Source organism: Pezoporus wallicus, unplaced genomic scaffold, assembly GCF_028554395.1.
Source record: "Pezoporus wallicus isolate ANWC-B61680 ecotype Strahan unplaced genomic scaffold, APGP_CSIRO_Pwel_v1 contig_2492, whole genome shotgun sequence".
NCBI lineage: Eukaryota > Metazoa > Chordata > Aves > Psittaciformes > Psittacidae > Pezoporus > Pezoporus wallicus.
In genome coordinates, this window is record NW_026637796.1 from 2,112,701 (window position 1) to 2,140,294 (window position 27,594).

General features: G+C 36.3%; 1 protein-coding gene across 3 annotated transcripts in view; it reads left to right on the plus strand.

The window, feature by feature from the left end:
- PDS5A (PDS5 cohesin associated factor A) overlaps nt 1-27,594 on the plus strand; it is an 80,511-nt gene that overhangs the window by 16,830 nt on the left and 36,087 nt on the right. For all 3 annotated transcript variants that reach the window (XM_057407560.1, XM_057407563.1, XM_057407561.1), the window contains exons 3-11: nt 12,894-13,097; nt 13,490-13,576; nt 14,378-14,475; nt 14,971-15,097; nt 19,373-19,453; nt 20,843-20,983; nt 21,957-22,072; nt 22,860-22,954; nt 23,813-23,958. In XM_057407560.1, the coding sequence (XP_057263543.1) occupies nt 12,894-13,097; nt 13,490-13,576; nt 14,378-14,475; nt 14,971-15,097; nt 19,373-19,453; nt 20,843-20,983; nt 21,957-22,072; nt 22,860-22,954; nt 23,813-23,958 (1,095 nt within the window). The remainder of the gene's footprint in view (nt 1-12,893; nt 13,098-13,489; nt 13,577-14,377; nt 14,476-14,970; nt 15,098-19,372; nt 19,454-20,842; nt 20,984-21,956; nt 22,073-22,859; nt 22,955-23,812; nt 23,959-27,594) is intronic.

The following is a 27,594-nucleotide window of genomic DNA, read 5'->3' on the forward strand; positions in this document are numbered from 1 at the left end:
AGAAGAATTCCCAGAGAGGAATTTTATTAGCCTGAAATTCAGAAAATCAGTAAAGCCACCACAACTCTGGGAGATGACACATAATTCTTTAAAAGAGTATTGCTAGTCCAGAAAGGTAGAGTTCTGTAAGAGTAGTTAGTTTGATTATTTTGTTTTTCCCCTTTAGTTAGGCAAAAGAGAGACTTAGCTTTGAAAATACATGTTTTAGATGAGCGATAATTTTTGACCAGCTGAATGTAGCTATGTGGCTTGAAGATACTATTAAAATGTTTTGCCAAAGTTAGCACCAACTGAAAATACCTGTGATTGGGTGTAAACATCAAGGTTCAGCGAATAAAACCATATATGAGCTAGAGGCATGAATGGGAGTATCTGTTTCTTTCCAGTCTTCCTGTCTTCCTCAGTCTCCTGCTTTTGCCTTTTCCTTTGTCATACAAATGCACCTCCCATACTGAAAATGGAAAAGTCTACATTCTTGTGTGAGATACTGTAGCATGAAATGAAGAGTAAATACCTTAAAAATAACTTTTTAAATACTGTCATATAAAGTCTCCCAAAATGCTTTCTGAAAGTTATATATTCAATTTGAAATATTTCCACATTTTAATATTGGCAATTATGATATTACAGGTTTAATTTATTGAGATTTTTTTATGTTATTCTGTGCTGTCTACATTATAATAAATTACATAGGCTTGTTGTATTCATTTTCCAGGCTTATTTCTCAGAAACTGAATATCCTACACATAACCATTATGTCTTCAGCATCATCATATTGCTGAGCACTGTGGTTTTGATTTTCATATCCTTTTATCAGCAACATTGATGCCTTTTATTTTTCCTGTAGTCTCCCCATTTTAAAGAAAATTAAAATGGAAAAATTCTTAAAAATACTTCTTTATTCTTTTAAAATGCATTAGAAGTCAGTCTGTTACTAGGGTTACTTGCCATTGTTCAGAGTAAAATAAATTATCTTTATTAAAATAGTTAATAAATAGTTTTAAATAAGTTATCAAGCTTATTAAATGGGCTAAGTTGTACCTGGCTTTTAGTAACATGGTCGAGTGGAAAGTGTCCTGGCATCTGGCAGGGGGTTGGAACTAGATGAGCTTTAAGGTCCCTTCCAGTCCAAACCATTCTATGATTCTAATAGATGAATTCCACCAATAGAATACTTTTCCATACACTAATTATAGATGATTTTCTTACTCCTTATTTAAGAGTTAAATAAACTTATAGCCAGGAAGCCACTCCACATATGTTTTGGATTCAGTTTTTCACATACCAGTTCTTTTTCTGTCATTTAAGAATTTCCTGCAATGTTGTTTTTAATGGGACTACTTAAAAATAAAATGAAGCCACCAGCCACAAGGAGAGTAAGAAGATTTTGCTTTCAGTCCGTTCTAGAGTGCTCTGGTTTTGAGCTTGGTAGCTGCTTAATGAGAAAACTTTTTTTTTTTGTTAATAATACAGATAATAGTCCTCAACAGGTAGCAAAATTTTCTGATAAAGTAGTGCTTCACTGGAGAAAGCTAGTTTATTTGAATAGGAGTTCTTTGTCGCTTTATATGCCACCTGCTTTTGGATGGTCTGAGTCAGGAAGACTGTGATGTACCACGGGGTGTACTGCGCTGTAGTGTAGAAATAGACATGGATATAGCCTTTAAAACATTAGTATTGTGGAAAGCATAGCCTTTAGTTGTGTTTTAATGTGGAACTCTTAACATCTGGTTTTGTTGTGAGAACTGAGCCTAAATACTCACTTCAGAATTAATTCTTACAGTCAATTTACAGTAGAAATGAAAATGCTGTTGTTGTTCTTGTCCAGCACCACCTTCTCTTTGGAAGAGGATATGAATTATCACACAGCAGTGAGCTGGTTCTAAAGAATCCTCTCTCTCACATCTGGAGGCTATTACCAAAGTACTTAGGAAACTTTGTACGGAAATGGAAACTCCTTCACCTGGGGAGTACACTTTTAAGTTTTGGGGTTTTATTTTTTTTTTTGTTTTGCCCCAGCCGTCTGTAACACTTGCTACTATACCTAGGGGAAAAGGACTATTTAATTAAATGCTTCTAACTAATGGTGTCTTGAATTATCATTAGAACATTTAAAGACTAGGTTCTTCTTAGTCCCTCTGCAAATACCCTTTTGTTACGTATCTATCCATGGGGAAGCAAAGTTTCTGAGAACTTAGAACACTTTCAGTGTTTTTAATTTATCAACCTTCTTTAGAGTACTTAAACAATTGTCAGACTTTGGCAGGAATATTGGCAAGAATCCCGTTGCAGATCTTCCCAGTAATAGAGACTAGGTACTGCTGAGGACTCAATTGCTTTAAAAAATAAAACAAAAATGGGAAAATGGGTGCTGTGGCACCACACTGAAATCATGGATGTGTAAGAGATGGTGAGTGGCATGAGTATGAAAAGATAATGATCTGATAAATATGTTCACTGCTGTGTACTTTTCATTATTTGAGAATACATATCCATACATTGTTAAAATGTGTGATTTGATCCACAGTATTATAGCTGCGTAATAGAAAAATAGTGTGAAACCGCTTAAAACTAGGATAACAAAATACTGACAGGATTTCAATACGTATGGCGAGCTAACGATATTTCTTAATGTTTCTTGCATTAATATGACTTTAAAAGGTCTTGGGTTGAGTAGCCAAGTGTCATGCATCAAAAGCTGACTGCTGTCAAAAAGTAGATTTAAAGAGATAATTTCTGCTAATGACAAACCATCCAGTGACCTAAGGTTAGATAATACTCTTCATGCTTGGAAAGCTTTTAGCTGTTTGGGGAACAGAAAGCATGATGAGGTAGGTGAATTAGTTTGGTTGATCGTAACCAAGGAGGATTTCACAGAATTCCTATTAAGTCAGATAATTTAAGTGAGTAGAGTGAATCCAGTGGAAGCTCTTAGGTTGAATGTCAAAAGTAAGGTGAGGAATAGAGAGAAAACAAAATTACTTGCTGACTTTATGAAGTTGAAAAGGACTAAGGGGAGACTGATGTGTCAGTCTAGACCATTCGGTGAAATCTTTCACTGAACAAAAATACGATAGAACTTAATGCTGGGTAAGGAGCCAAATGATAAATACTGTGGGTATTATGTTCTTATATAAATTAGGCATGTGTGCTTTTTTGACTAGTGTGTGCATGTGCTCTGTACAATACTGCAGTACAGTGAACCTTTGCCTCCAAAGGTATGAGATGAGGATGTGATGAGAATAATAAGAACCTGGAAGCAAAATAAAAGTGATGGCCTAGAAAGGTAAATGGGAGATCTCTGGAAATAATAATTCAATTAAAAGTAATAAATGAATTGATTCTTGGGATACAAGTTTTGGAAATTACTGTAACAACATGTTTCTGAGACCTTGAATTTAAAATGATGCGTGCTTACATCTTATGCCAGTTTCTAATGCATAGAGATGAAGGTAGAAGGGGGACTAGTAGGATTTGGATATAGCTGCCTATTTCAGGCTTCGTGTGCTTGCCACTATTAAGGTTAAGAAGTTGTGTGACAATTAGGTTGTTAAGAGTTTATGTACCAGAAAGCTAAGTTATTCTTCCCACTATAGTCTTGGCCATTGAATTCTAACTGCCTGCCCTTCTACTGGCTCTGGAACCTATCAGATCTCTCTGTGATCTAATTATACCTGTCAGAAAACTGAGAGTTGTTCTGAGGAGGTTTTTGGGCAGGTTAGTGGATTAAATTGACTGATACTGAACATGTGTTGGGGCCAGCGCAAAATAAACAGTGGCCCTGCATAACTAGAAGTAGGACAGGATAAGTAATGGAAAAGGGAGAAGGAGGTAGTGGCAGCAAGTGGCTAAATTAGATCTCCATGGAACCAAAACCATAGATGCTGGGAGAGGGGATTTAAACTGTGTGCTGCTGTGACTCCTTGTTGGCAGACCGGTCTGAATTTCCATTTGTGCTTTGCTTCCTTCAGTGTTTTTTTTACCTTGTCAGTGTGTACAGAGCTGTAAGAAAGTTAGTACTCCAACCAGTCAGTTACAAGGGAAGTTGTGTTAAATTCCAGGGCATTTAAGCTGATTATAATCCACTTTATCCTTAATGAGGAATTTTCACATCACACGAAAGCACAGCCTGTTTTGATGGAGTGTTTTTTTTGTGGGGGGAGTACTTTTGGTCTGGTTTGGGTTATTTTATTTTTTTTGTTTGTTTGTTTGTGGGTTGGTTTGGTTTTTTGTGGGTGGGTGATGGTGGGGATTTTTGTTAACTGCAGTGGATATAAATGAACTTGCAGGATGTTTTTATGTGAAGCATAGTGGTACCTGCTTAAAGACAAAAGGAATAGACTTGCCTTTGAAGTATCCTTTGGCTTGGAGAAAAAAAATGCACTTCACTATCACAGATAGTAGTGAAGGAACTGAGGTTGCTCAAAAATTATTTAAAATCTTACTACAATAAAAACTTAGTCAAAGATACTAAAGTAGGCAGTTCTGAGCAAGATGTTTTGTCAAACTTGTAGTGATAAGGAAGGGCAGTGTAGTATTGTCCTTGCACATCACAAGTCTCATTTTTCCCATGGACTTGTTCATGGCCAGAGTACAAGATTTATTAAGTGAAGTGATAACCCTATTATGATTATCTTCTGCTGGGCAGGAAGGACACCTTTTACTTCGTTTTGTGCTGTTGTAATCTTGGGAAGCATGATTTTTTTTTTTTTTTTCAGCCTTTCCTTGCAGTAGTCCATACAAGTTACTGTAATTAAGTCAATGTTATGTAACTGATTTTGCAGGGCAGAATATTCCACGACTGTTTAAATTGCATGTTCTAACATGTACCATGAAAGACATTTTGGTTTAAGGCATTTGATTTTTTTTTTTCTCCCATTTTCCTTGCCATTTTGCCCCACCTGTTGCATTTATGTTACTTGAGGAATCTTCTAGATTTACAGCAGAATCGAAATTCTGCTTTGTGCTAATTGTGGAGATACAACATGTGGCTAATTGTACAACCTCTCTCCCAAATTGGTAACAATGCTTGTCCCGTTTTGATTATGGTGCTGTACATGTGTGATGCTTATTCATTATGTAGTTACTTAAAAACACACATCGAGGAAGTTACTTCAAATAATTAATGAATGGCTTGGTATACTGTTTTTATTACAAGTAATAGTCTTTATGCTTTTTAGTATGTCTGATTAATTTAACATCTGGGCTCTTGGGAAATAGTCCGAGTTGCTCAATGAAAGTAAAACAATACAGAATATGCTGTTCTACCCATGTGGAGGCAGTGGTAAATTTACTAATTACAGCAGCAAAACTTCACAAAAAATGCATAGCAACAATGAACTGGAGACAAATTCACATTATCATAGAATGGTTTGGGCTGGAAGCGACCTAAAGGATCATCAAGTTCCAGCCCCCCTGCTGTGGGCAGGGACACCTTCCACTAGACCAAGTTGCTCAAAGCCCCATCCAACCTGGCCTTGAACACTGCCAGGGATGGGGCAGCCACAGGTTTTCAGGACAACCTGTTCCACTGTCTCACCAGCCTCATATGAGTGAAGAATTTCTTCCAAGTGTCTAATCTAGATCCGTCCTCTTTCAGTTTAAAGCCATCCTCCCTTGTCTTGTCGCTGCATGCAATGTTAGTAGCTCTTCCCTTGTCCACCAATACTAACCCTATCACAGAAGGCTGCCAGATTTAAGGGGCATCGTGATTTATTGTTAGTGTAGCCATGTTGGCTGTCACCAATCATCCCCTTATTGTCCATGTGCCTTAACATAGTTTCCAGGGGGATCTGCTCAGTGATCTTGCCAGGCACCAAGGTGAGGCTGACCACCCATTAGTTTCCCAGGTGTTCCTTTCCCCCCCCCCTTTTAAAAATGGGGGTTATGTTTTCCCTTTTCCAGTCAGCAGGAACTTCACCTCACTGCCACAGCTTCTCAAATAGGATTGATAGTGGCTTAGTCATTTCATCTGCCATTTCCCTCAGGACCTGTGGGTGCAGCTCATCAGGTCCCATGGACTTGTGTGCCTTCAGGTTCCTTAGATGTTCTTGAACCTGGTCTTCTACAGCAGGCAGTTATTCATTTTCCCAGTCCCTGCCTTTGCCTTCTGTGACTTTTCATTGCCTCCACCTTCTGTAAGATTCCTTTTTGTGTTGGATTGTGTCCAGGACCTCCTTGTTCATCCATGCAGGCCTCCTGATGTTTTTGCCTGACCTTCCCTTTGCTGGGAGCATCACTCCGAAGGAGATCCTCCTGAGCTTGGAGGAGGTAATCCTTGAACATGGACCAGCTTTCTTGTGCCCCTCTTCCCTCCATGGTTTTGTTCCATGGTACTCTACCAAGCAGATCCCTGAAGAGGCCAGTGTGCTCTGCTGAAGTCTAGGGTAGAGAGCTTGCTGCACACCCTCTTTGCTGCTCTAAGGATCTTGAACTCCACCATTTCACAGTCACTGCAGCCAAGACTGTTCTGGAGCTTAACATTCCCCACCAGCTTTTCCTTGTTGGTGAGAACAAGGTCCAGCATAGCACCTGTCCTCATTGGCTTTTCAGTCAATTGGAGAAATAATTTATCATCTATTCTTGGAACCTCCTGGATTGCTTATACCCTGCTGTGTTGTCTCTCCAATAGATATTGGGGTGGTTGAAGTCCCCCACGAGGAGCAGGGCTTGTGAACATGAGGCTGTTCCTATCTGTCTCTAGAGGGCCTTGTCCACTTGGTCTTCCTGGTTGGGTGGCCTGTAGCATATACCCACTGTAACACAGCCTGACCAGAGCTTATGTATCAGGATTAAAGGGAGGGCAGTCCTCAGCAGCTTCAGTCGGCTGCTCATCCATCCCCAGATTAAGGTCTGTGCACTCCATCTGATCATTGACACAGACAACACCCTCTCCTCGTCTTCCCTGTCTTCCCTAAAGAGCCTGTCTCCTTCCGTTCCAGCACTCTAGTCACAGAAACCATCCCACCACATCTCCGAGATGTCAGTAAGATCACAGCACTGCAGGCATACACAGGTCTCTTAACTCCTCTTGATTATTGTCCTTGCTAGGTAGGTTTGTCTAGAGGCATTTAAGATGGGTCCCTGATGAAGCCAACTTACTGGCTGGAGTGGCTGGAATTCCGTTGTGCTATTCTTCTGGTGCTCTCCTGTTGACCTGCTATCCTTCTCCAGGCTGTGGGCATCTCTTGCTGGCACTAGCATCAAACTGGTTGGAGTGGGATGGATGGAGGTTCTTCTCCCATGGCAACTTTAGTTCAGGCGTGGTCTGTGCATTTCTCTGCGTTGGGTGAAAGGGTAGTGCAGAGTGACTGGTTGAGCAGTGTGTGTTCTTAACGCTTGGATGAATGCCTTCCTGAAAGCTTTAAATTCTTTAATTTTCAGTATGTTCATAATGTGCTAAGAGTGACCTGTGGTGGTCTTCACTTAACTATTGTGGGGTTTTTTTTGCTAGTTTGAGTGACATGTTTGCATTTATCTATCTCTAATGTAATAATCGAAGCATTTCACTTATATGTTTGCAGAGCCTGGGAGAGTAAAATCTTGGTCTAATAATTAGAATTTGAAGGTACTATGGTAAAAATGGCAATAATGAAAATTTATAGAATAGTTTTAACACTTTTATTTCTCCAGTCTAACTAAAGTACCTTCACCATACTTTCATCAGTATGTGACAACTTAATGGAGATACAGAATGAATTTAATAGTAAAAGTGAATAACTGGATTTTGTTTATGTTTGCTAGTAATTAGTGTTTGTTTTGAGTGCTTAACTTTTTGGAAAAGAATGGATTATGTTACATTAATATTTTTAAATAATACTCTTCTGTCTCCTGCTGTTTGCAGAGGGCAGTAACAGTGTTCGGTGGTGGGAGCTACAAAGTCTGTAGGGAATTATACAAATGAATAGTAGTGCTCTAGCTAGGGTTGTTTCAACTGTACAACAAAACTTCAGTTAGACAATAATACTGGAATTTGAAAAGTAGTGAGTTCATGTTACGGGGTGTTGGTTTAGGCTGGGATAGAGTTAATTTTCTTCCTAGTAGCTGGTGCAGTGCTGTGTTTTGGCTTTAGTCTGAAGCAGTGCTGATAACACACCAATGTTTTAGTTGCTGCTAAGTAGCACTTACCCTCATCAAGGGCTCTTCAGTCTCATGCTCTGCCAGTAAGGAGGGGCATGGGAAGCTGGGAGGAAGCAGAGACAGGACACCTGACTCAAACTAACCAAAGGGGTATTCCATACCACAGCATGTAATGCCCAGTATATAAACTGGGGGGAGTTACCCAGAGGCCCACATCACTGCTCAGGAACAGGCTGGACATGGGTTAGCGGGTGGTGAGCAATTGTATTGTGCATCACTTGGTTGTTTTTGTTGTGTTTTTTTTTTTAATTCTCTCTCTCTTTCCTGTTATTACTACTCCTGCTCCTACTAGTATATTTCACTTTCTCTCAGTTACTGAACTGTTCCCATCTTAACCTGTGGGTTTTACCTTTTTCCAATGCTCCTCCCCATCCCACTGAGGGTGCGGGGAGTGAGTGAGCAGCTGCATCCTATTTAGTTGCTAACTGGGGCTAAACCATGCCGTATGGTTTAATCACTATTTCCTGGACTAAAACCTGGCTTAATATGATAATAATTAGTATGTAACTCTGAAGTAGCTACTTCATTCTGCTAGAGAAATATTTATGTAATGGTAGATTCAAAACTTTGGGAAATTAAAACTTCTTCTAGATCTAAAATGAAAACCTTAATGCAGAGAGCAGTTGAGTGTGTGTGTGTGTGTGTGTGTGTGTGTGTTTGGCTTGGGCTTTTTTTTGTTTTTTTCAATTAGAGCAAGGGTGATTAGGGTGACTCAGATGACATCTTGAATATAATTTGCTTTAATAGAGTACCTGTAGTATGAATAACTTCAGTAAAGATTTTTCTGAACATGCAGATTCTTGGAAAAAATAATTGTTCTAAAACCTGTCTGGTAGTAGCAATTCCTATCTTCTCTCTTCAGTTGTATTTTTACTTCCTTCTGGTTCAATGAAACATTAACCACAACTTGAATTTTTTGGAGCTTATTTACTTTGTCATTTTCCTGCATTGTTGCATTTGTGTATACTAGTAGCCATATGAGTGGCTTTCAGATCAGGTTTAAAATTTAAAGACTTTAATTATTTGAGCCTTTTCTTTGTCTCTATAGAGTGTGCTTCAGGTTTCTAGGTTCATTAGCAGATTAATTTAACAGGTCAGTTTCTGACTGTCACAATTAATACTGGTGTTGCAGTGATGTGGCTAAAAATTTAACTATGAAAATCTTTCTAAACCCATTCTGAGCAGTTCTTCCTAAGATGTTATCAATATTTACTAGGTATCATGCAACTTGCATACTGCTGCTGGGTGTTTTAAGTTCCTATGACAAAACTCATAATTTGCAACAGGACATGGAATGGAGTTGTAGGAAATATAGAAAGACTTGCAACTCTGGCTAGCACAGAATTTATGTAAGATTTTCGGGAAGTATGCTTAATTTTACATGTTTATATTTCTAATGGTTCTGTGTATCTCAAGTAATACCGATCCCAGGCGATTAGAAGGAACTTTTCTTTGTCAGATGTTATCACAGAAAATAATTTGCAGTATGTTGTCATTTAACTTCTTTGGGTTATTGGGCGTATTTGTGAACTACGATCCTAGACCAGTTGCATTAAACAACATAATCGTGAAGGGAGGAAGGGAAGGTAGTTCTTGTCATAGAGAAAACAAGACAAAGGATAGCTGTAGAGAGAAATGCGAGTACCCCAGGGAATCATGGATCTATTGTTGGTCAGTGCGTTGTAGTTGAGGATATGTGGTTCTAGTATGAATAACTGATTTCATTAAACATGGACTGTCTTGTACTTTTACAGACTTAAGTTGCTTTCTTAATTGTTACTTGATAACTACTTTTTCAGTTTTGCTAGAGGGCAAGAGTACCTGTCCTGTAACTGATGAAATTTTGAGCAAGTTCTTGGCTGTCTGGTGAGTGTGAAGAGCCAAGCATGGTTTGTATTTAGTGTCTGGACTTTTTCTTTTTTAACCTTTTCTTCTATTTTAACAGTTAATTTCAAATATAGATTAGCAAGCATTTGGAAATAATTGTTGTGTGATACTGTAATCATTGTCAGTGTTTGCTTGGCTATAGCGACTACTCCCAGGCTGTAGGATTTTAGTTGATTGTATATATTCAAGAAATATGTAGAATTATTGTATTGAAGTATGATGACATTCCAACAAATTAATGGCTTTATTAATTCCATTTTTCCCAAATCTTGCATGTGCCCTGGTACTAGCAAGGATTTACATCATGATTTTAACTGTGGTCCAGCCCTGTGTAGTTTGTTTATATGTTACTTTCATTTTTATTTATATATATATATTCATTTTTTTGTGTGTGTGTACCCCACGTGTATTATGTATATTGCTTTGGTGCCTGGGATCCTAGATATAGACCAAGATACTATCCTGTTATCTGTTTGTGTGTGTCATAAACAGAGCATCATGCACCAAAGACTTGTTATAAAACAAAAGACAACACTCAAGAGCAAGCAGATATGTGTCTATAAAGAAACCATGGAAGAGAAGCATAGATCAGTATGTTAAATAGCAGTTGCAGCATGCCAATGGCCCAGTTACTGCCCAAGTGTTGTTTTGTAATAGAAAAGAAGTATCAAGGACTGCTTTACTGAGAAACAGAATGAGGTTTTGTGGATGTTTGTTGGCATTTCCTTCTGAAAACAAGAGCAGTACAGGAAAATCTGTAAGGCTGGTGTGTTTTCAAAGAAGCAAGACAGTGCCAAATACTAGTTTCATTACTTTAATCCCAGAATATCCTAGTGTTTTGTTACAGAGTAAGAAAGTTGTGTGTTTTCACAGCATCATGCTGACTTCCATGTCTGGTCTTGACATAATAGAGCAGGGATATATGCAAGATTTTATGCATATTGACATATGAACATGAGAACTTGTAGGGAGATCTGAATCTAAGTTTATGATATGCATAGGGAGAAAGGAGATCTGGCTTATGGGAAAGATCAGATGATTGCTTATATAGGTTATCTAAAAAATATTAAAATGACTGGTGTGGTGGTTTGGGAGGTTTTTTCCCCTTATTTTGTTTTGGGTGTGTTTTTTTTTTTTGTTTATTTGTTTTTGTTTTAAACCTTCCTTATTGAAAGAATCTGGTAGGGTTTGAAGCCTGCCTTATCTGTGGCTTTGATTCTGGTATATAGGAAGCACAGGTGATGGTGTGACACTTTGACAGACCTGTGCTGTAGATAAGAAGATGGTTTTGTCCTTTTAGCTAGTGTTTCAAAATGTATCTTTAGAATATTTTTAGGGAAACAGGCCAATGCAGGTATAATTTGGAATTTTACAGGCTGTGGTTGTAAACTTCTCTTTTATTCTATTATGTCCTCCCCGCTCCGTTCCTTTCATTTTTAGTTCTGCTTAGGTTGCTTCATGAAAGAATGTACTTGCACATTTTATAGAAATTGCGGAGGGTTTTAAGTAACGTACTGTGGGGAAGATTGTTGCCAAACATTTATTTTAATGTACAACATCTACTGTGTTTAAAACTGGGCTCCAAAACGCAGGGAGGAGGTAAAGCTGAAAGACAGTGTTTTCACGTTGGAAGTGGGGGCATGTTTAATAATGGAAGAACAACCTTGGTATGATTTGAATGACCCAATAACAAGAGAATTGTGGTAAGAGTAGGAGATGTGTTTATTAGCAGGTAAGCTCAATCTCTTCTTGTGTTTTACTGTGTTTTAGTATTCTAGAGGCAAATTTGACCTGTCAAGATTTATCATTCTGTGTTTTCTCTTGCATCTCTCTAATGGGTATATTAAATCCAACTGGTATGCAATATGGCTGTTCTTCACAATTTTAACTCTTAAGGATGCTCAAGCAACGTGGAGGACACAAAGAGCAATCTGATTAAGGTCATAGTAAGAATCTGTGGCACATCTCTCAGTTCTGTGCTGATGTCTTAGAAGTGATCCTCATTCTTTAACAAACCCTATTCCAGAAGCTGAACCTGCAGCTTTTTATTTGTTCAAACTAAATTTTCACTTTTAGTTCAGGTGACTCAATTAACTGGGGTTGTATAATAACTCAAAATAAACAAGTTTGGTGGCATTTCATAGGAATTGGTACTTAGTTGTGCTAGAAGAAACAAGGAAACCACATAGTTTATTTTTTTCATTATATAGATAAGGCTGTTGATGCAGGTTTCAGTCTATAGCAGGAATAGATATACAGCATTAGAGATGCTTTCCGTGGGGGATTAAATTCTTACCTGGTATCTAGTTTGACTAAACTAGATTAAAGGATTGTGCATCTGTAAAATAGTTCTTCAGCTCTGTGCCTTGATACAGGCAGAGTGTAAGACTGGCCTCTTAGGCTCTTCTCAAGTCATGGCGTAGTGGTTAGAGCAACTGCATTGTACTGTGATGTCTGCACTAGACCAGATGGCTTGCAGCCCCTCATGTTGTATACTGAGGCAAGTCGTCCCTTTGAAGAGGTCTGGGGCTGCTTTGGTGAAGAGGTGCTGCCATCTCCAACCTCACTGGTATACAGCAGTTTCCGTGCTGCAGCTCAGGTTAAGATTAACGAAAAAAGGAGAGCTGCAAAGCATTTTTTTTTTTTTTTTTTTTTAGTGTCTCAACTGTAAATACCAACTTGAGTAAGCCTTTAAGTATCAGATTAACGTTTCTCTTTTCCTGATGTTTGTCCTAACAACAACATTTTAGTACTGGCTTGTGCAATCGAAAATGTGTTGATGGTATTGCATCCTTTTAGAAAGTACTGTTTAGTAACAAGGAATAAAAGCAGAAAGCGCTCGAATGGGGTTTTTCCTGTGTTTTCAGATGGTGGTAAAAACCTTCATGGATATGGACCAGGACTCGGAGGACGAGAAGCAGCAGTATCTCCCATTAGCCTTGCACCTTGCATCTGAATTCTTCCTCAGGAATCCCAATAAAGATGTGCGCCTCCTTGTAGCGTGTTGCTTGGCTGATATCTTTCGTATCTATGCTCCTGAAGCTCCATATACTTCCCATGACAAACTTAAGGTAAAAATGCTTTAAAAAAATAAAGGCTTTCTTCCTACCTCTTTCTCCTTCTGTGGGAAAAAAAACCAAACCCACAACACCACCCCCAAAAACATCCCCAAACTGCTACCCGTAACTTTTATTTATTGCATTTATATTCACATTTAGTTTTACTAAAGAGATTTTGCTTTAGTCCTGTGAGTCAGTATAGTACTTTAAGGGCCATAGGTGTGTAAAGGAATGCTAAGTAACTGGTGTCTGAGTTGGTGATAGCTTTCTGTTAGTGCCTGAAAAAGACAATTTAATGTTCCCATGTCATGAGTTTGTAAATATGGGTAGATGTCATTACTGCAGGGTTGTATTTTTATTCTGTACTGAATCAAGCTTTAAACACTTTATTGTTTTTTTGACAGGACATTTTCTTGTTTATTACAAGACAATTAAAAGGCTTGGAGGACACGAAGAGCCCCCAGTTTAACAGATACTTTTACTTGTTAGAGGTAACACAATAATTACCATTTTCAGTAGATGATATTTGCTCTGTAAGCCTATGAAAAGTAATCAGTCTTTCTACGGATGTGCCAGTATGCTTGGGAAATTTCTTTTATTCTGTAAATTGTACCAGGCTCATTAAAGTTTGATGAATCACTTCTTCTGGGAGTTACAATTCTGTTTGTGTTTAGTAAGTTTATGCAGTCTGTAGTTGAGAACATTAAGCTGATTGGTTTTTATTAACATTTAGCTTTATTTTACAATTCTATACATTGTTTTTTGTATCATGCATCCTTGAATTTATATTACCTCATCAAAAGAGAATTTGTGATTAAAATGGTGATTAAAATGCAAATCTGCTTATATTATTGATGGGAGAAGGAATACAAGATTTTGGTTTAAAAACGCTAGAAAAATCTACTCTTGACAAGAAGTGTGGGGGTTTTAATCAGTGTGCATTTAGAGACAGTGTTGTTTGTAAACCTTTTATTGATGTTTAAAACTATTGTTTCATGGCATGAAGAAAAAAGTTGAGCAAGATGGATTTCTTACACTAACAGTTTCTGTCAATCAGCTTTTATACATAAGAAATAGGATTATTCTGTAGTTATTTTTTTCTGGATGCATATTGCAAAGCCCTTTTGTGTTAAGAGCTCTTTATATGCAAAGCAAATACCATCTCTTTCCCCAGAAGGTTTACAATCTATTGTATGTTTTTCCTTAAATAGAAAAAAATGTAACTAACATGATTATATTTATGTGACTTAATATGAAGTTTTAATGTCATTAATATCCTATTTTTGTTTTAGAATTTAGCGTGGGTTAAATCTTACAACATCTGCTTTGAGTTAGAAGATTGCAATGAAATTTTTATTCAGCTTTTTAGGACTCTTTTTTCAGTTATAAAGTAAGTGGAATTGCTTCAGTTATAATAAACTGTCAAACTAGCATTATTTTTGGGGGTAGACTGAATCCTTGCATAGCCTACAAATAAATATGACTGAATAGAGCAAGTCCTCATTCCTTCAAGCAAGGAGATACAGGGAAAGCAAATGAGTGTGAATTACTGACAATATGGAGGGGTGTCTGTTTAAAAGTAGGCACGTTTTAAAATTTCTGGCCCGTGTTTTTACAGTATGCTTAATTTTGACTCATTTATCTACAGTTATGTTTCCATGTTTGTTATTTTCTTCTTTTGTCTTGTTTTTCTTAAAGCAAAGCTGGGGTGTTACAGGTTTTCGAAGCTTTCTGTAAGAGAGGAAAGGCACATAAAATAGTTTCAAGATGTGGAGAGTGTAAGGGAGGGCAAGCTGGATATCATTAGGCATTGTTTCTTAACAGTGCTGTTAGTATTTGTTAGGGTCTGAAAATTCAGTATTGATAATATTCTTTATCATCTCAGTAATAGCCACAACCAGAAGGTACAAATGCATATGCTGGATTTGATGAGTTCTATCATCATGGAAGGCGATGGAGTAACTCAGGAGCTGCTGGACTCGATTTTGATAAACCTCATTCCTGCACACAAGGTCTGCAAAGTAAAATATTGTAGTAGTATACTATTATAACAGTATTTTTTATTGCCTTTTGCTTATTGTGTATCTCTGCACACACTTTGGCCATCACAGCTACTGTTTGATTGTTTAGTTTTTTTTTTTCAAAGCCTTGGGGAAGCAGTGGATTGAACATTTCCTTTGTTCATTAGCTGTGGCCAGATTATTCGGTATCAAGAGATTCTGCCTACTTGGCACTTCCAGAACTCTGTACTGAAACAGTAATAAAGTATTTTCAAGCAAATGTAATATATATAATAGGAAAATGTATCTTAAGGCTTCTTGGTTGTTTTGATTTTTAGTTTTTTTTTAGTTTGGGTTGGTTTTGTTTTAAATTGAAAAGATGTGAAGTATTAATTTTTTATTAAAAAAGAAAAAACAGAAGAAAGATAATTCCCTAAGACCTCTATGGTGACTTGCTGCTTGCCTCAGCTTGCCGATCAGACTCCCTTCCACCTCCCCCATTGGTTTGTTGATTTTCTTTTTTTTTTTTTTTTTTTTTCCCCAGTGTCGTCCCCCTTAGATTTTTCTCTTAGTAAAACCTAATTATTACCTGAAGTACAGTACTTTTTAAGTTAGTTGGTTGCTTTTAGTATCACAGTATCACAGTATGCTAGAGATTGGAAGGGACCTCGAAAGATCATCTAGTCCAATCCCCCTGCCGGAGCAGGAACACCTAGATAGTGTTACACAGGAATGTGTCCAGGCGGGTTTTGAATGTCTCCAGGGAAGGAGACTCCACAACCTCCCTGGGCAGCCTGTTCCAGTGTTCTGTCACCCTCACTGAGAAGAAGTTTCTTCTCAAGTTTAAGTGGGACCTCTTGTGTTCCAGTTTGTACCCATTACCCCTTGTCCATTCTTTATGAGCTCCATAATCATTCTGCCTTTTGTGAAGTTCAGTGTATCTTTAACTCACTTATAGGTGATCCCCCTCTCTTCCTAGAGGAGTCTTATTTGAGCTCCTCCCAGCAGATTGCTGCTGTCATGCAGGTGTTGTCTTAGCCCATCTACACAGCTACTTGGACAGGTTTTTTAGAGATGCCCGCTGTACAGTCAGCTCCATGAACTGTCACCGATTTCATTGTGTGAAACAACTTACCTGGTCACTGTGTCTGCAGTTGAGCTTTTGAAGTAACTTTACTGTAATGGGCAAATGAAGTTGAAAGGAGAATGAACACAACTCCCTTAGCGGTCAAATCAGGGAAAGTGAGGTGCAGGCTGGCGTTGCCCTGCATTGAACAAGAAAATTCCCTTGCTGTAACTCTTGTGCCTCTTACTGAATGTTGTGTGAAGAACAGTAAGTTTTAGTTATGAGCTACAGTAAATGAACGGTACTCTGATTTAAAATAATGACAAAATTAAGGCAGCTCCATCTGTGACTACATAATTAAAGTTAAATTAGCATATAAAAAATCAGGGATAATTCCTTTGGTTACCTAAAGAGGAAAAATTCCTGGAAACATGTATCACAGGAGTAACTAAGCCATGGCCATTGTGATTTACTTGCAAAATCTCAGCAATGGATGTATGAAGATGTCTATCTTCTCAGTTTGCATTTGTTTTGTTGTGACCATGAGGTAGGAATATCATTCTCTCAGCTCATTTTTACTGACAGCAACAAGGTGATTGATGCCTTATTAAAACTGTTAACAGGAAGGGAGGCATCTTATTCATAACAGTAGAAAAAGAGCACTTTTGAAAATGCACTGTCTTTGTAAGTTGCTTATAATCAACTATAGACAGTAGAGATCAGGAATGGGGATGTGTGTGTCAGGTGCCAGGCATTGCTCTGAGGATGCAAAGACCTGGTAAACTTTTTACAACTGAACAGTGTATTGTGACTACTTGGTATAAGCAAAGTAAAAGTGAGTATAATCCTTTAGCATTAACATTGTTAGCTTAATCATAGAATTTTGCCTAATTAAGGAAATTTTTAAAAAAGGCTCTGAGAAAGAGGGAGGAAAACTTGGTGTAAATGTTGGGTTGTACTGCATTTTTAGTATTTCTTACAAGACTGGTGGGCAGTCTTTACTGGCTCTTGGCCATCAGGAATGATCAAATAATAAGCTGTAGTCAGTGCTCAGTATCATACTTAGGGGAGTGTTTTGGTCTGTTCTGACTTGTTTGTTTCCTGTAACAACAGAACTTAAAATACTGCTTTGCCATGGTAGTTTAAAAAAAAACAACAAACAACCCAAACAACCCGAAAGTCCTTTTGTTTGCACTGCCAAACAGAGTTTGACTGCAGTAATTATGTTCTTTCATGAACAGATCTCCTAGGAAATTCTGTGTTTATATTGTTTGTCTGTAGGTATGTAAATCAGAAGCACCATAGCTTGAAAAGCAGTTGTTTTCTTGTGGAGAACATATAATAAATGTACTTTTATGTCTGTGCAAAGCAATTGAATACTAGTCATTCTTTGGTATGACATAATAAAATTATCTGTGTGATTTAATGGAAGTTCATCTTTGTAAAGGAGCTGAAATAATGTGGTTTGGATATAATGTATTCCACTTTTTTGGTGGGTTTGTTTTTTAAAAAACTCTTGCATTGTGTAAGGCAGTCCTGCAGTAAAAAGAAATATACCAGTACGTAGATGTGAAGTAAATTCTACTTCAGCCTGCAAATTATATTCATTTGTACCTCCATTATCAGTAAAGTGGTTTTACTGTACATTGTTCTCTCTGTCTGTGCTAATCTGGCTCTCCTCCAGTAAATCCAGGTTTTCAATAGCAGAATAGTATGTCACATTTTGCTCAGACCACCTATGGCATGAAACTGTAGTTCTTTTTATGAACTTTAAAATCAGTGCTATTTAGTGAATATTTTTCTTGCCACTCTTATGATCAAGGCTATTCCTTAAAAACGTGTATTTCATGTAATGAAAATCAGTATTTTCTTCTTCATCCTCTGTAGCATGGCCAATCCAGACCTTTAAGGATTTATTTTGTTTTATTCTCCAAACAGATTAATTATTTGTATATTACTTATTAATAGATACATTTTTATTTTATATATATATGTATTTTAAAAAAAAAACAACACAAACAACTTCAGTGCAAGAAATCTCTGAAGCTTTATTGAAGATCCAAACAAAATGTATTTTTTGTATGAGGTTGACAGTGCTTTAGTTTAATACAGACATATCTGCCAACAAGATTTTAATCATGGTCTGGTATGGAGAGAAACTTCTGGTTTGAATTTGAGAAGAGCTTGAACATATCTTGTCTGTCTGCTATAATGAGACCATCAGCTTAGTGCTGTGATGACTGAGAAGATATTTGTTGGAGCCTTTGACATTTATTTCTCATTGCTATCAGTTGATGAACTGTCTTTCAGTTTGTCATGTCATTAGCTAAAAGAACACGAGGGAGTCATTCTCAGTGTAGACTTGCCAAATACTGGCTTTCCAAGAATCAGTCATCCTTAGGCTTTACCTGTATTTTGTCTGCAGTCATTTATAATTTTCAGGGCAATCGCCTAATCCACCTTTCTCCTCCACCCTTCCCCCTTCTCCTCCAAGCTGCAATTATCCCTAGATGAGATAGATACTGGACATTGGATTTTGTGCAGATTTGGACAGTCACATTTTTCAGATATGCAGTTACATGCTTTATCTTGCTCAAGAGTAATAAAAACAATGTTCAGATTTGTTATGTTGTAATCAAATATTTATTTGGAAAGTTTGCAGCTAACTTTGCCCAAGTTTAGATGCTTTCTTTGGGCTATCTCAGACCGTACAGTACAGTCTATGGGGAAGTTAGTGCACAGTTACCCTGTAGACAGTGCCGAATTTTGCTACAGATTGTGCCTTTCATGAGTATGTGAAGGGGAAAAAATCTCACATTTAAATAGTAAGTTAGACTTAGTTAATTTTTCAGTTAATTACTGAAGTGTGCGTGGTAATGTTCCTTCACAATTTTTAATGTGATTGCATGTGGAAACTTTTTATAGATATGAATGCAATGCTAAAGGTAACAACTGGAATGATGGAAGTCTTAAAATAATGTGCAGAAGTGATGGTTTTGGGATAGATTTAAGTGTGTGGAAAAAATAGTTTTAAGATATTTTTTTTTAAGTCTATAGTTGTGGAATTAACATAACTGAACTTTGACAGCTTTGAAAACAAATAGATTGGTGGTAAAACATACCTTCCTATGGTCATGGTCTTTCAAGGTTGGGAGAGAAAAGTACAGTCACCTGAAATAGTTTGTCTCTAAAATTTTATTGTTATATTTTCTTTATTTCAGAACCTTAATAAACAAGCATTTGATCTTGCAAAAGTCCTGTTGAAAAGGACGGTCCAGACCATTGAACCGTGTATTGCCAATGTATGTAAATTATTTAATTCATGTTACCTACAGTTAACAAGTGTTCTTGTTACTTTCTTTATTGGAGATTTGTTTGCTTGTTTAAAAATGACTGTTTATAAAAGATACATTTTGCAATACAGCTACAAGAGTACCATTTCCAAATAGGATATTACTACCTTGGGTGTTAAAGAAGTATGTGAGGTGTTTCAAATAAGTAAAAAGGAAATTAATTTTTACTTATCTCAGCCTAAGTAAGGCAAAGCCTAAATCCTAGGCTGTGAAAGTGTGACCATCAAAAAAATCCTGTCGGAACAAAAAGGAATTGTTAGTACTTCATGTATCCAGTAACCAGACAGCCTCATTTCGTACCAAGCTGTAGAATGAAACATTTCAAACTACCAGCACTTCACTGGGTTTTTTTTTTTTCCATCCTAAACTTGTTTTAGTCATAAACAGTAAGGGGTTTCTTACAAATCTTCCTTCTACTGTAATGCCTTTTGTTGTATTTCAATGTTGTATGTTCTACTTACTAAAGCAGCAACTGCTGTCTTGTGGGGATGTCTGTTGCATTCCTTGAGTGCTGAAGCCAGTAGATTTCTTAGAAGTCAGAGTAGTTTAAAAAGGGAATTAGGCAAATTCATAAAAGATTAATCAGTAAGTATTTAAAAGTTCAAGAAGTCTCACTAACAAGTAACACTTTCAAATTCCCCTGTTTCTTTAAGCTTTTGTGATTAGTCATAGCTGGGAGGAGGATGGTGCTTAAAGTGACCTTTGGGTTGATTTAATATTATTCTTCTTACTTTCTTATTCAAGTGTATAATAGCTTCATAGCATTTGCACTGCTCAAATACTATTAAATCACAGTATGTAGTAAGTTCATATCCAAGCATATTAAAATCTAGCAAACGCAAAATAAATTATTCATATTTTAGTCTACCTTGTTTTTTTTTCTGTAAGATCACTGATAGCATTGATACATTATTGTCAGTATCGCAAGACGTCTCATAAAGTCATCTGACAGTCTTTAAAATGGATTAAAAGTAGAGAAGCTTCTCTTTAAATGAATATACGTTTTAAATTAACAGTTCTTTCATTTGCTGTTAATTTTGCTGTTAATTTTGCTGGGGAGATAATTACTGATATTTTGAATTATCAAATTACCATGGATTAATCCTGATGGAAGTAACAGAACTGAACTATGAACTATGAAGGATGTTTGTAGTTTACTTGAGCCATAACTGCAAGGGTGAAATGCTTTCATGTGATGAAAAAATGTGCATTGAGTACCTTCCATTAGAAGGTATGTATGAGGAATGAAAGTATGATACTACATTAAAATACTTTTTTTAAAAATAGTGTTTGCATTAGTGAAGGAAAACATGCTAAATAATATTGTTTGAATTCTAGTTTTTTAACCAGGTTCTGGTACTGGGAAAGTCTTCAGTAAGTGACTTATCAGAACATGTGTTCGACTTGATACAAGAGCTTTTTGCCATAGATCCTCACTTACTGCTGTCTGTCATGCCACAGCTTGAATTCAAGCTGAAGGTAGGTTACAATATGGCTTTCAACAAGTGATAGAATTTGTGTGGATATTATAGAGTGCAGATTTAGTTAAGTGTCCTATTGGAGGGATAGAATTTTGTATTTATCACTTAATGTTACGTTTATCCTTAAAATAAAAGGGAGGACATTTGAAAGTTGTATACTTTTGTGAGCTTTGCTATTATGCGCATAAAATAGATGATCATTATATGGCTTAACTCAAAAGTTACATGTACTTAATCTTTGGGTTTCACCTCAAATGTATAAAGTAATAAGGCTTTGGCTGGCTTATCTCATGAAATGCAAGTGTGTCATCTTCAGTTTTGATTTACAGATTTTTCTTTTGTGAAATTAATATTTAATAGTAGAGGAAGTATTTCCAAATATTTTCTCAGATCTGCATGATCAGCTAATAAGGCTTCTTTTGAATCCTTGAAAAGTGAATTTATCTGGATTTGGGGTTTTGTCTTTTGTATGATTGTACATTGACGAGAGAAATAACTGCGTGTGCATGTACATACAGGGTATGGTGGCAACAAACAACAAAGAAATACGTATTTAGTGAAATGACATGTATATTTTATTAGTACACATCTCTTTATAACAGCTTAGTTGGTGTCTTTTCCACATGCATGAAATAGTCTGAAAGTATGTTTTAAAACAAAAGTAAGATCAGCCATTGTTGAAATTAAGGATGTATATTATTCAAACTATAGTATGTGGGGGTTTATTCCATAAAGAGAACAAATTTGAAAGCACACCTATCTATTTAATATGTTAACTTAATAGGTGTTTGTGTATTTTTATTCATATTCATCTAATAATCTAATTAGGGACACTATGAATTATCAGAAATTATTTTAAACTCGCTTTTTTAGTCTAATTTACAAAAGCTGAAGGAAAAGGAACCCAGAAATTATCATTAAGATATTACAGGTAATGATTTACAGTTTTATTTTCATGTTTTGACTTTTAGAGCAATGATGGAGAAGAACGCTTAGCTGTTGTTCGACTTCTGGCTAAACTCTTTGGCTCCAAAGATTCTGATCTGGCCACACAAAACCGTCCTCTTTGGCAGTGTTTTCTTGGGCGGTAAGGGAAACTGAGATAGAATTCTGAATTTTATTTTTTTGGTTGGTTTTGGTTTTTGTTTTTTTTCCCTGAATTTTGTGATAGTATTGCATTTTCATTGTGTTCTTAAAGGATGTAGTTATTTGTATTTGAACAAGTTCTTTTATTAAATCTTTGAAGCAGAGACTTGCAAATAGTAGTATTTTAGAATGGAGAAGCCTGAAGGACTGCACCTATACTGCTGTCAGCTGTGGGAGTATAGGTTAGATGTATAGCACATTACATACATAACAGCAATCACATAATAGCTATACCAGCATTATCTGAAATATCATACTATTCCAGCTATGTCTGCAACTGTATCTGGTTTATTTGACGTTTAACTTACTGAGTGAAGAGAAATTTCATTTTAAGTAAATACAGGAATTTATCTTTAAAAAAAAGTGAATGTTTTCAAATGGTACATGTTATGGCAATTTATATTTTTATAATTTCATTTGTGTATATAAACATATACACACATACATGATTAACAGTGTATGGAGAATGAACAAAAAAACCTGTTTCATCCATATGTAGCATATCCATCCCTTAATTTTAGTCCTGATGTAATGTCACAAGAAATAACATAAGAATTTGTACGAGGTACATTATGGAGGTAAATACAAAACATTTATATTGTATTATTTAGCCATATAAAAGTATTCTAATAGTACAGCATGCTATCAGCACATGTCACTACATAGAGAATAATCTTGATCTGCAAGGCTAATTAAAAGTTAACATTCATCGTCTTCTGTCCCTCTAGGTTCAATGATATCCATGTCCCCGTGAGATTAGAGAGTGTGAAATTCGCCAGTCATTGTTTAATGAACCATCCAGACTTAGCAAAAGACCTCACTGGTGAGATGCTTATGCAGGGGTTTAGAATAATTTTAAGAAATGAGCAAGGAAGAATGTAATTATCTCGGTACACAGCTGTAGAGTTCTAAAATGTATCAAGTCCAATGCTTAATGCTGGATGGAAGAGCTGACTACCGAGGAATTGCTTTCTGCTGAAGGCAAACGGTAGCTAATAGAAAAAGGAGTGTGACATTGTGCGAACTTTTCTAGAGTGAGTCTTTAAGAAGCTACCCATTGCAGGATGAGTTTTAAAGTATTTTCAGATCTAATGAAACTTTTGGCAAGCCAAAGCAAATATTGGTGCAACATTTTGCTTCACTGTTCAAAAAATTGAGTGTGTTCCCCAGTACTCTCTTCCAGAGAGTTTAGAAAATGCCATTGTGCTAATCTAAACTATGAAGTTTCTTCATTCACTTCAGCATCATTTTTTCACTATAAGCAGAATTTCAGGCTTAACTGAAAATACTGTTCTTCTGATGCAAGCTAACCTACAGCAATTGTCAGTATTTTTCAGTTATTTGCCTTCTTTGCTCTTTGGGAATAAGAGTGTCTGCTCTTCTTGTTCTCACTCTCCCACCTCCTTTTATTTTTTGTATATTCTAATCGGCTTTATTTCACTTGCCGCAAATGAGGTTATTGTAAAAGCTGTGCACTTTTATATTATTCTGATACACTTATATAATTGCTCTATATTTAACATAGTGCTGGAGCAGATGTTTCCTGTAGGCAGTTATGCGTCTAATACATTATATGCTTGTGATATGTGGCTGTCATTTAATGTTTTAACATGATTAATAAATTGGAATACGTTGTATCTACATAAAAAGCCAAGTTTTTCATTGTTTCTGATCGCAACAGAATATTTGAAGGTTAGATCACATGACCCAGAAGAAGCCATTCGACATGATGTTATTGTTACAATTATTACTGCGGGCAAGAGAGATCTTTCTTTAGTCAATGACCAGCTGCTGGGCTTTGTAAGGGAAAGAACGCTAGACAAACGGGTAAGTGTTAATATTTCATCTTCAGGAATGTCTGCTGCTAATGTAATTTGGTAAAAGTAAAACAAAAGCCACCATAGAAATGGAGTTGGCTATTAACCCGAATGCTGTGGGGGAAAACCAGTTCTCTTATAGAACATCTTAATGTAGATTCCAAATTACGGAATAAAAAAGTGTTGTCAAGCAAATCGGATCATTTGACTTGTGAGGAACACAATCATGTTATAAGAACCTAAGACTTACTACGTATGTTCAGGCCAAAGGTCCCTATAGCCGAGTAGAATTCTCACAGCAGTCAGTCTTGGCTTCCAGCAATTTGTGATTTAAGGATTTCTTAAATCTTGCTTGATCACATTCATCATAACTTTTTATGGAGCTTTATTCCATGAACTTAACCAGGTTCGTTCTTTAAGTTACTTGGACTTTATAAAAATCCATGGAATTTGCATTGGTAAATTCAAGTATAATGCATTATAGAAAAAGTAACTTCACTTGTTTATTTTAAACACGTCCAGTAATTTCTCAGGGTATCTTGTTCTTGCATTATGTAAAATAATAAATATTATGACCTGCTTATGATTAACAAATATATATATCTCATCTTCTCCACTCCTTTGCTTTCTAAGCTAGAGTCACCTGATTAACTTCCACACAAATTGATAATTGCATGCTTCTGATCGTTGTTGTGTGGTTGTTCTATATCCTGTTGAAACCAAGGTGACCAGACTAGGCCATGGTATTTAAGGTGTGCACTGTGTTGTGTACATGCTTATGATAATTTTTGTGTTCTTACCCTTTAACATTCTGCATTTATGTTATTTTTGAGCATTGAGCAGACAGTTTTGGAAGATATCCATGTTGACTTCAATATTTTTCCGGAATAATTTTAGATGATGCATTTGCCTAATACTATACATGCAGAGTTAATGCAGGTGGCCTTGAAATGAATTTCTTTCATTTCATACTGTAACAATTCAGTAGCATGACATTTTTCTGCAGTTCTTCATTACAGTGTTGGATTTGACTACCTCAGTAAACTTTATGCACACTCTTCAGTTAATTTTCTAGTATTTTTTCATATGTTAAGTGTCACAGGTTCCCTGCTGACTCCATCAATAGGTCCCTTTGTTCCCATCATTGTGAAAACCAGTCATTTATTTCCACCCATTGACATTGTCCCCTGTGTTTTAGTTAATAATTAATTCACAACAACATTTTTATTTTAAGATCCTCTGATGTGAGACTTTGATGGAAGGGTTTTGGTATTTTAGTGCATTTTACTGATATACTTTGTGGTTCTGCTAAAATTAAATTTTTCTTGGGCAAAACTTCCCCTTTTGTAGTCATTCCCATAACTTCATTTTTCAGCAGTGTCTGCTCTTTGTTGTTACTGTTTTGTTTCAACCTGTTTGCCCATTCAAAATCAAATGCTCTGGTGAGTGGTGCTCTGTTCTTCTTGGGACCCTTTAGTTTCTTTCATATTTGCTGTATCCAGTCTGTTTATTGATAGATTGCAATAGCAGGGTAAGTTACTATTTGGCGTATCATTTCTAATGCCTGTAGAAGTTATGGATGGGATACTACCTGGTCTCACTGCTCATTTTATTAATTTGTTTTAAAATGTCTTCTGATGACACCATAAGAAAGCTCTTCAGACCTCCTGGAATAGATCTTGTTTGTCTTGCAGCCCTCTGGAAGGCTTCCTGCTTCTGGAGGCTTTAGTGAAGATGTTTTACTAATATGCCGTGAATAATTTGTTTCTGAAACTTTTGCCATACTTTATCAAGGTTTTATCTCCAACTTGCCAGAGCTTATACTCTTTGCTGTTTACACTCTTTCGGATGTGGCTCCATGCTCTTTAGAGGGTGATGTTGTAAGAGCAGATTTCTCTGTGCAACGTTGATTTTGGGTTGGTTTTTTTTTTTCCTTTGTTCCTTTTTCATAAGGGGCATCTTTCCTAGAACTTACGTCATTCTAGAGAGTTAATTTAATTATTTTAAAATTATTTTCTATTTTTTTATGTTTGCCTTTCAAGATGAGAATATTACTGTAATGGATTTTGAGAAGAGGATGTCTGTTGTCTTTGCACAGAATGAAATTGTGATTTTGAGTATGTTTGTTATTATAAAGAAATTGTACCTGCAGCTTGACCTTGCATGTTTCTCGTGAGGGATTAAGACCACCTTACTTCCTTCTTTTTAAGCCATTAAACAGACATATCCAAAACATCATGTGTGGGATATAAAACTTTTAGTGTGACCACCACTTCACACTGGGCCTCTCAGGATGGGAAGATTGTTACTGTGTCTTCCACGTGGTGTTTCTGTTCTACTTTAGCGTGTTGCCATCAGTAAGAGGCAGCCAGTTGTACCACTGTAATACTTATTTCTATGGAGCTAAGGATTTTTGGTTCATGTAGCCTTAAACCCAGTATGGTACTACGTAATGTTCTAGCATGTTTGATGTAGTGATTTCACACCAGGCACAGGTTTGGTAATACATTAAATTTCAAGGTTAGGTGCCTTTTCAGGCACTCACCAGTGAAAAATAATTTCACCTTTAGTTGATGTTTCTCTTACAAAAATCTCTGGAGAGAGCTTTAATGAAAATACATCCTGAGGAGAAATGAAAACTCGATGGCTGACTAGGAATTAATACACAAATATTAGCATTTGAAGTAAACCTAACAAAATAGCCTGTCTTTATGCATATCATTAGTGTTATAAAGTGTGTGTGGAGGCTGTGTGAACTTTCAGAGGGTGTTTTTTTTTCTTTAGGATTTTTCTGCAGTTTGGTAGGAGGGTATTGATTTGTCCATATAACTGTTTTTATATTTTCTATATAGGATTTTTGGAGTTCCAGGCAGAATGCATTACACCTATTTTAATTATTCTTTTGATTTAAAGAACTCAATTACATAATGTATTCACCCCATGTAGCCAGGTTTCTGCTGGGTGAATCTACTGCAAATTACTAAGTGATCATTTGTCAATTTGACTGCATCTAATTCTTTTCAGGCCTGCAGTCATCTGTCAAATGAGTATAGGTATTACTATAAGAAGAACATTTGTCCAATAAGCTGAAGTAAAATGATGATTATTTAAACACACTAATCTGTTATTTCAGTTCTGCCTTTTTTCTTTATAAAATAATGTGAAAATTTAAATTTAAATAATGCTGTTATACCATTTATTTAATCTGTTTTTTTTCTCCTGACCATATTCTAATTGGCACAGTATTAGTAAAGATAGACTAATAACTTTTTTTAGAGTAAAAGTTTTTGGCTAAAAGACAGTGCTTTGTTTTTTTAGAAAATATCCTTACTAATTTGATCTGTATGGGCATTTGCACAATGATTACAGCTATTAAAAAAACAACAACAAACCCAAACAAACACACAACCCCCTTAACAGCTGTAGTTTTCAAATCAATTTTTACTGGTCCTCCAGTTGGAAAAATAACTCTGGGAACAGATGCTTTCCAAAAGCTGAAATCCAGTGTTTGGTAAGAATGGTGAGGAATTTTTCCTTTGGAACATTGTCTCTAGGGTCTTTCCAGTGATTTCACTTTTCAGAACAGTCAGTTTTAGGAGACATTTAAAAATTTTATTTTATTTTTTTAATAAGCTTTAAAAATTTT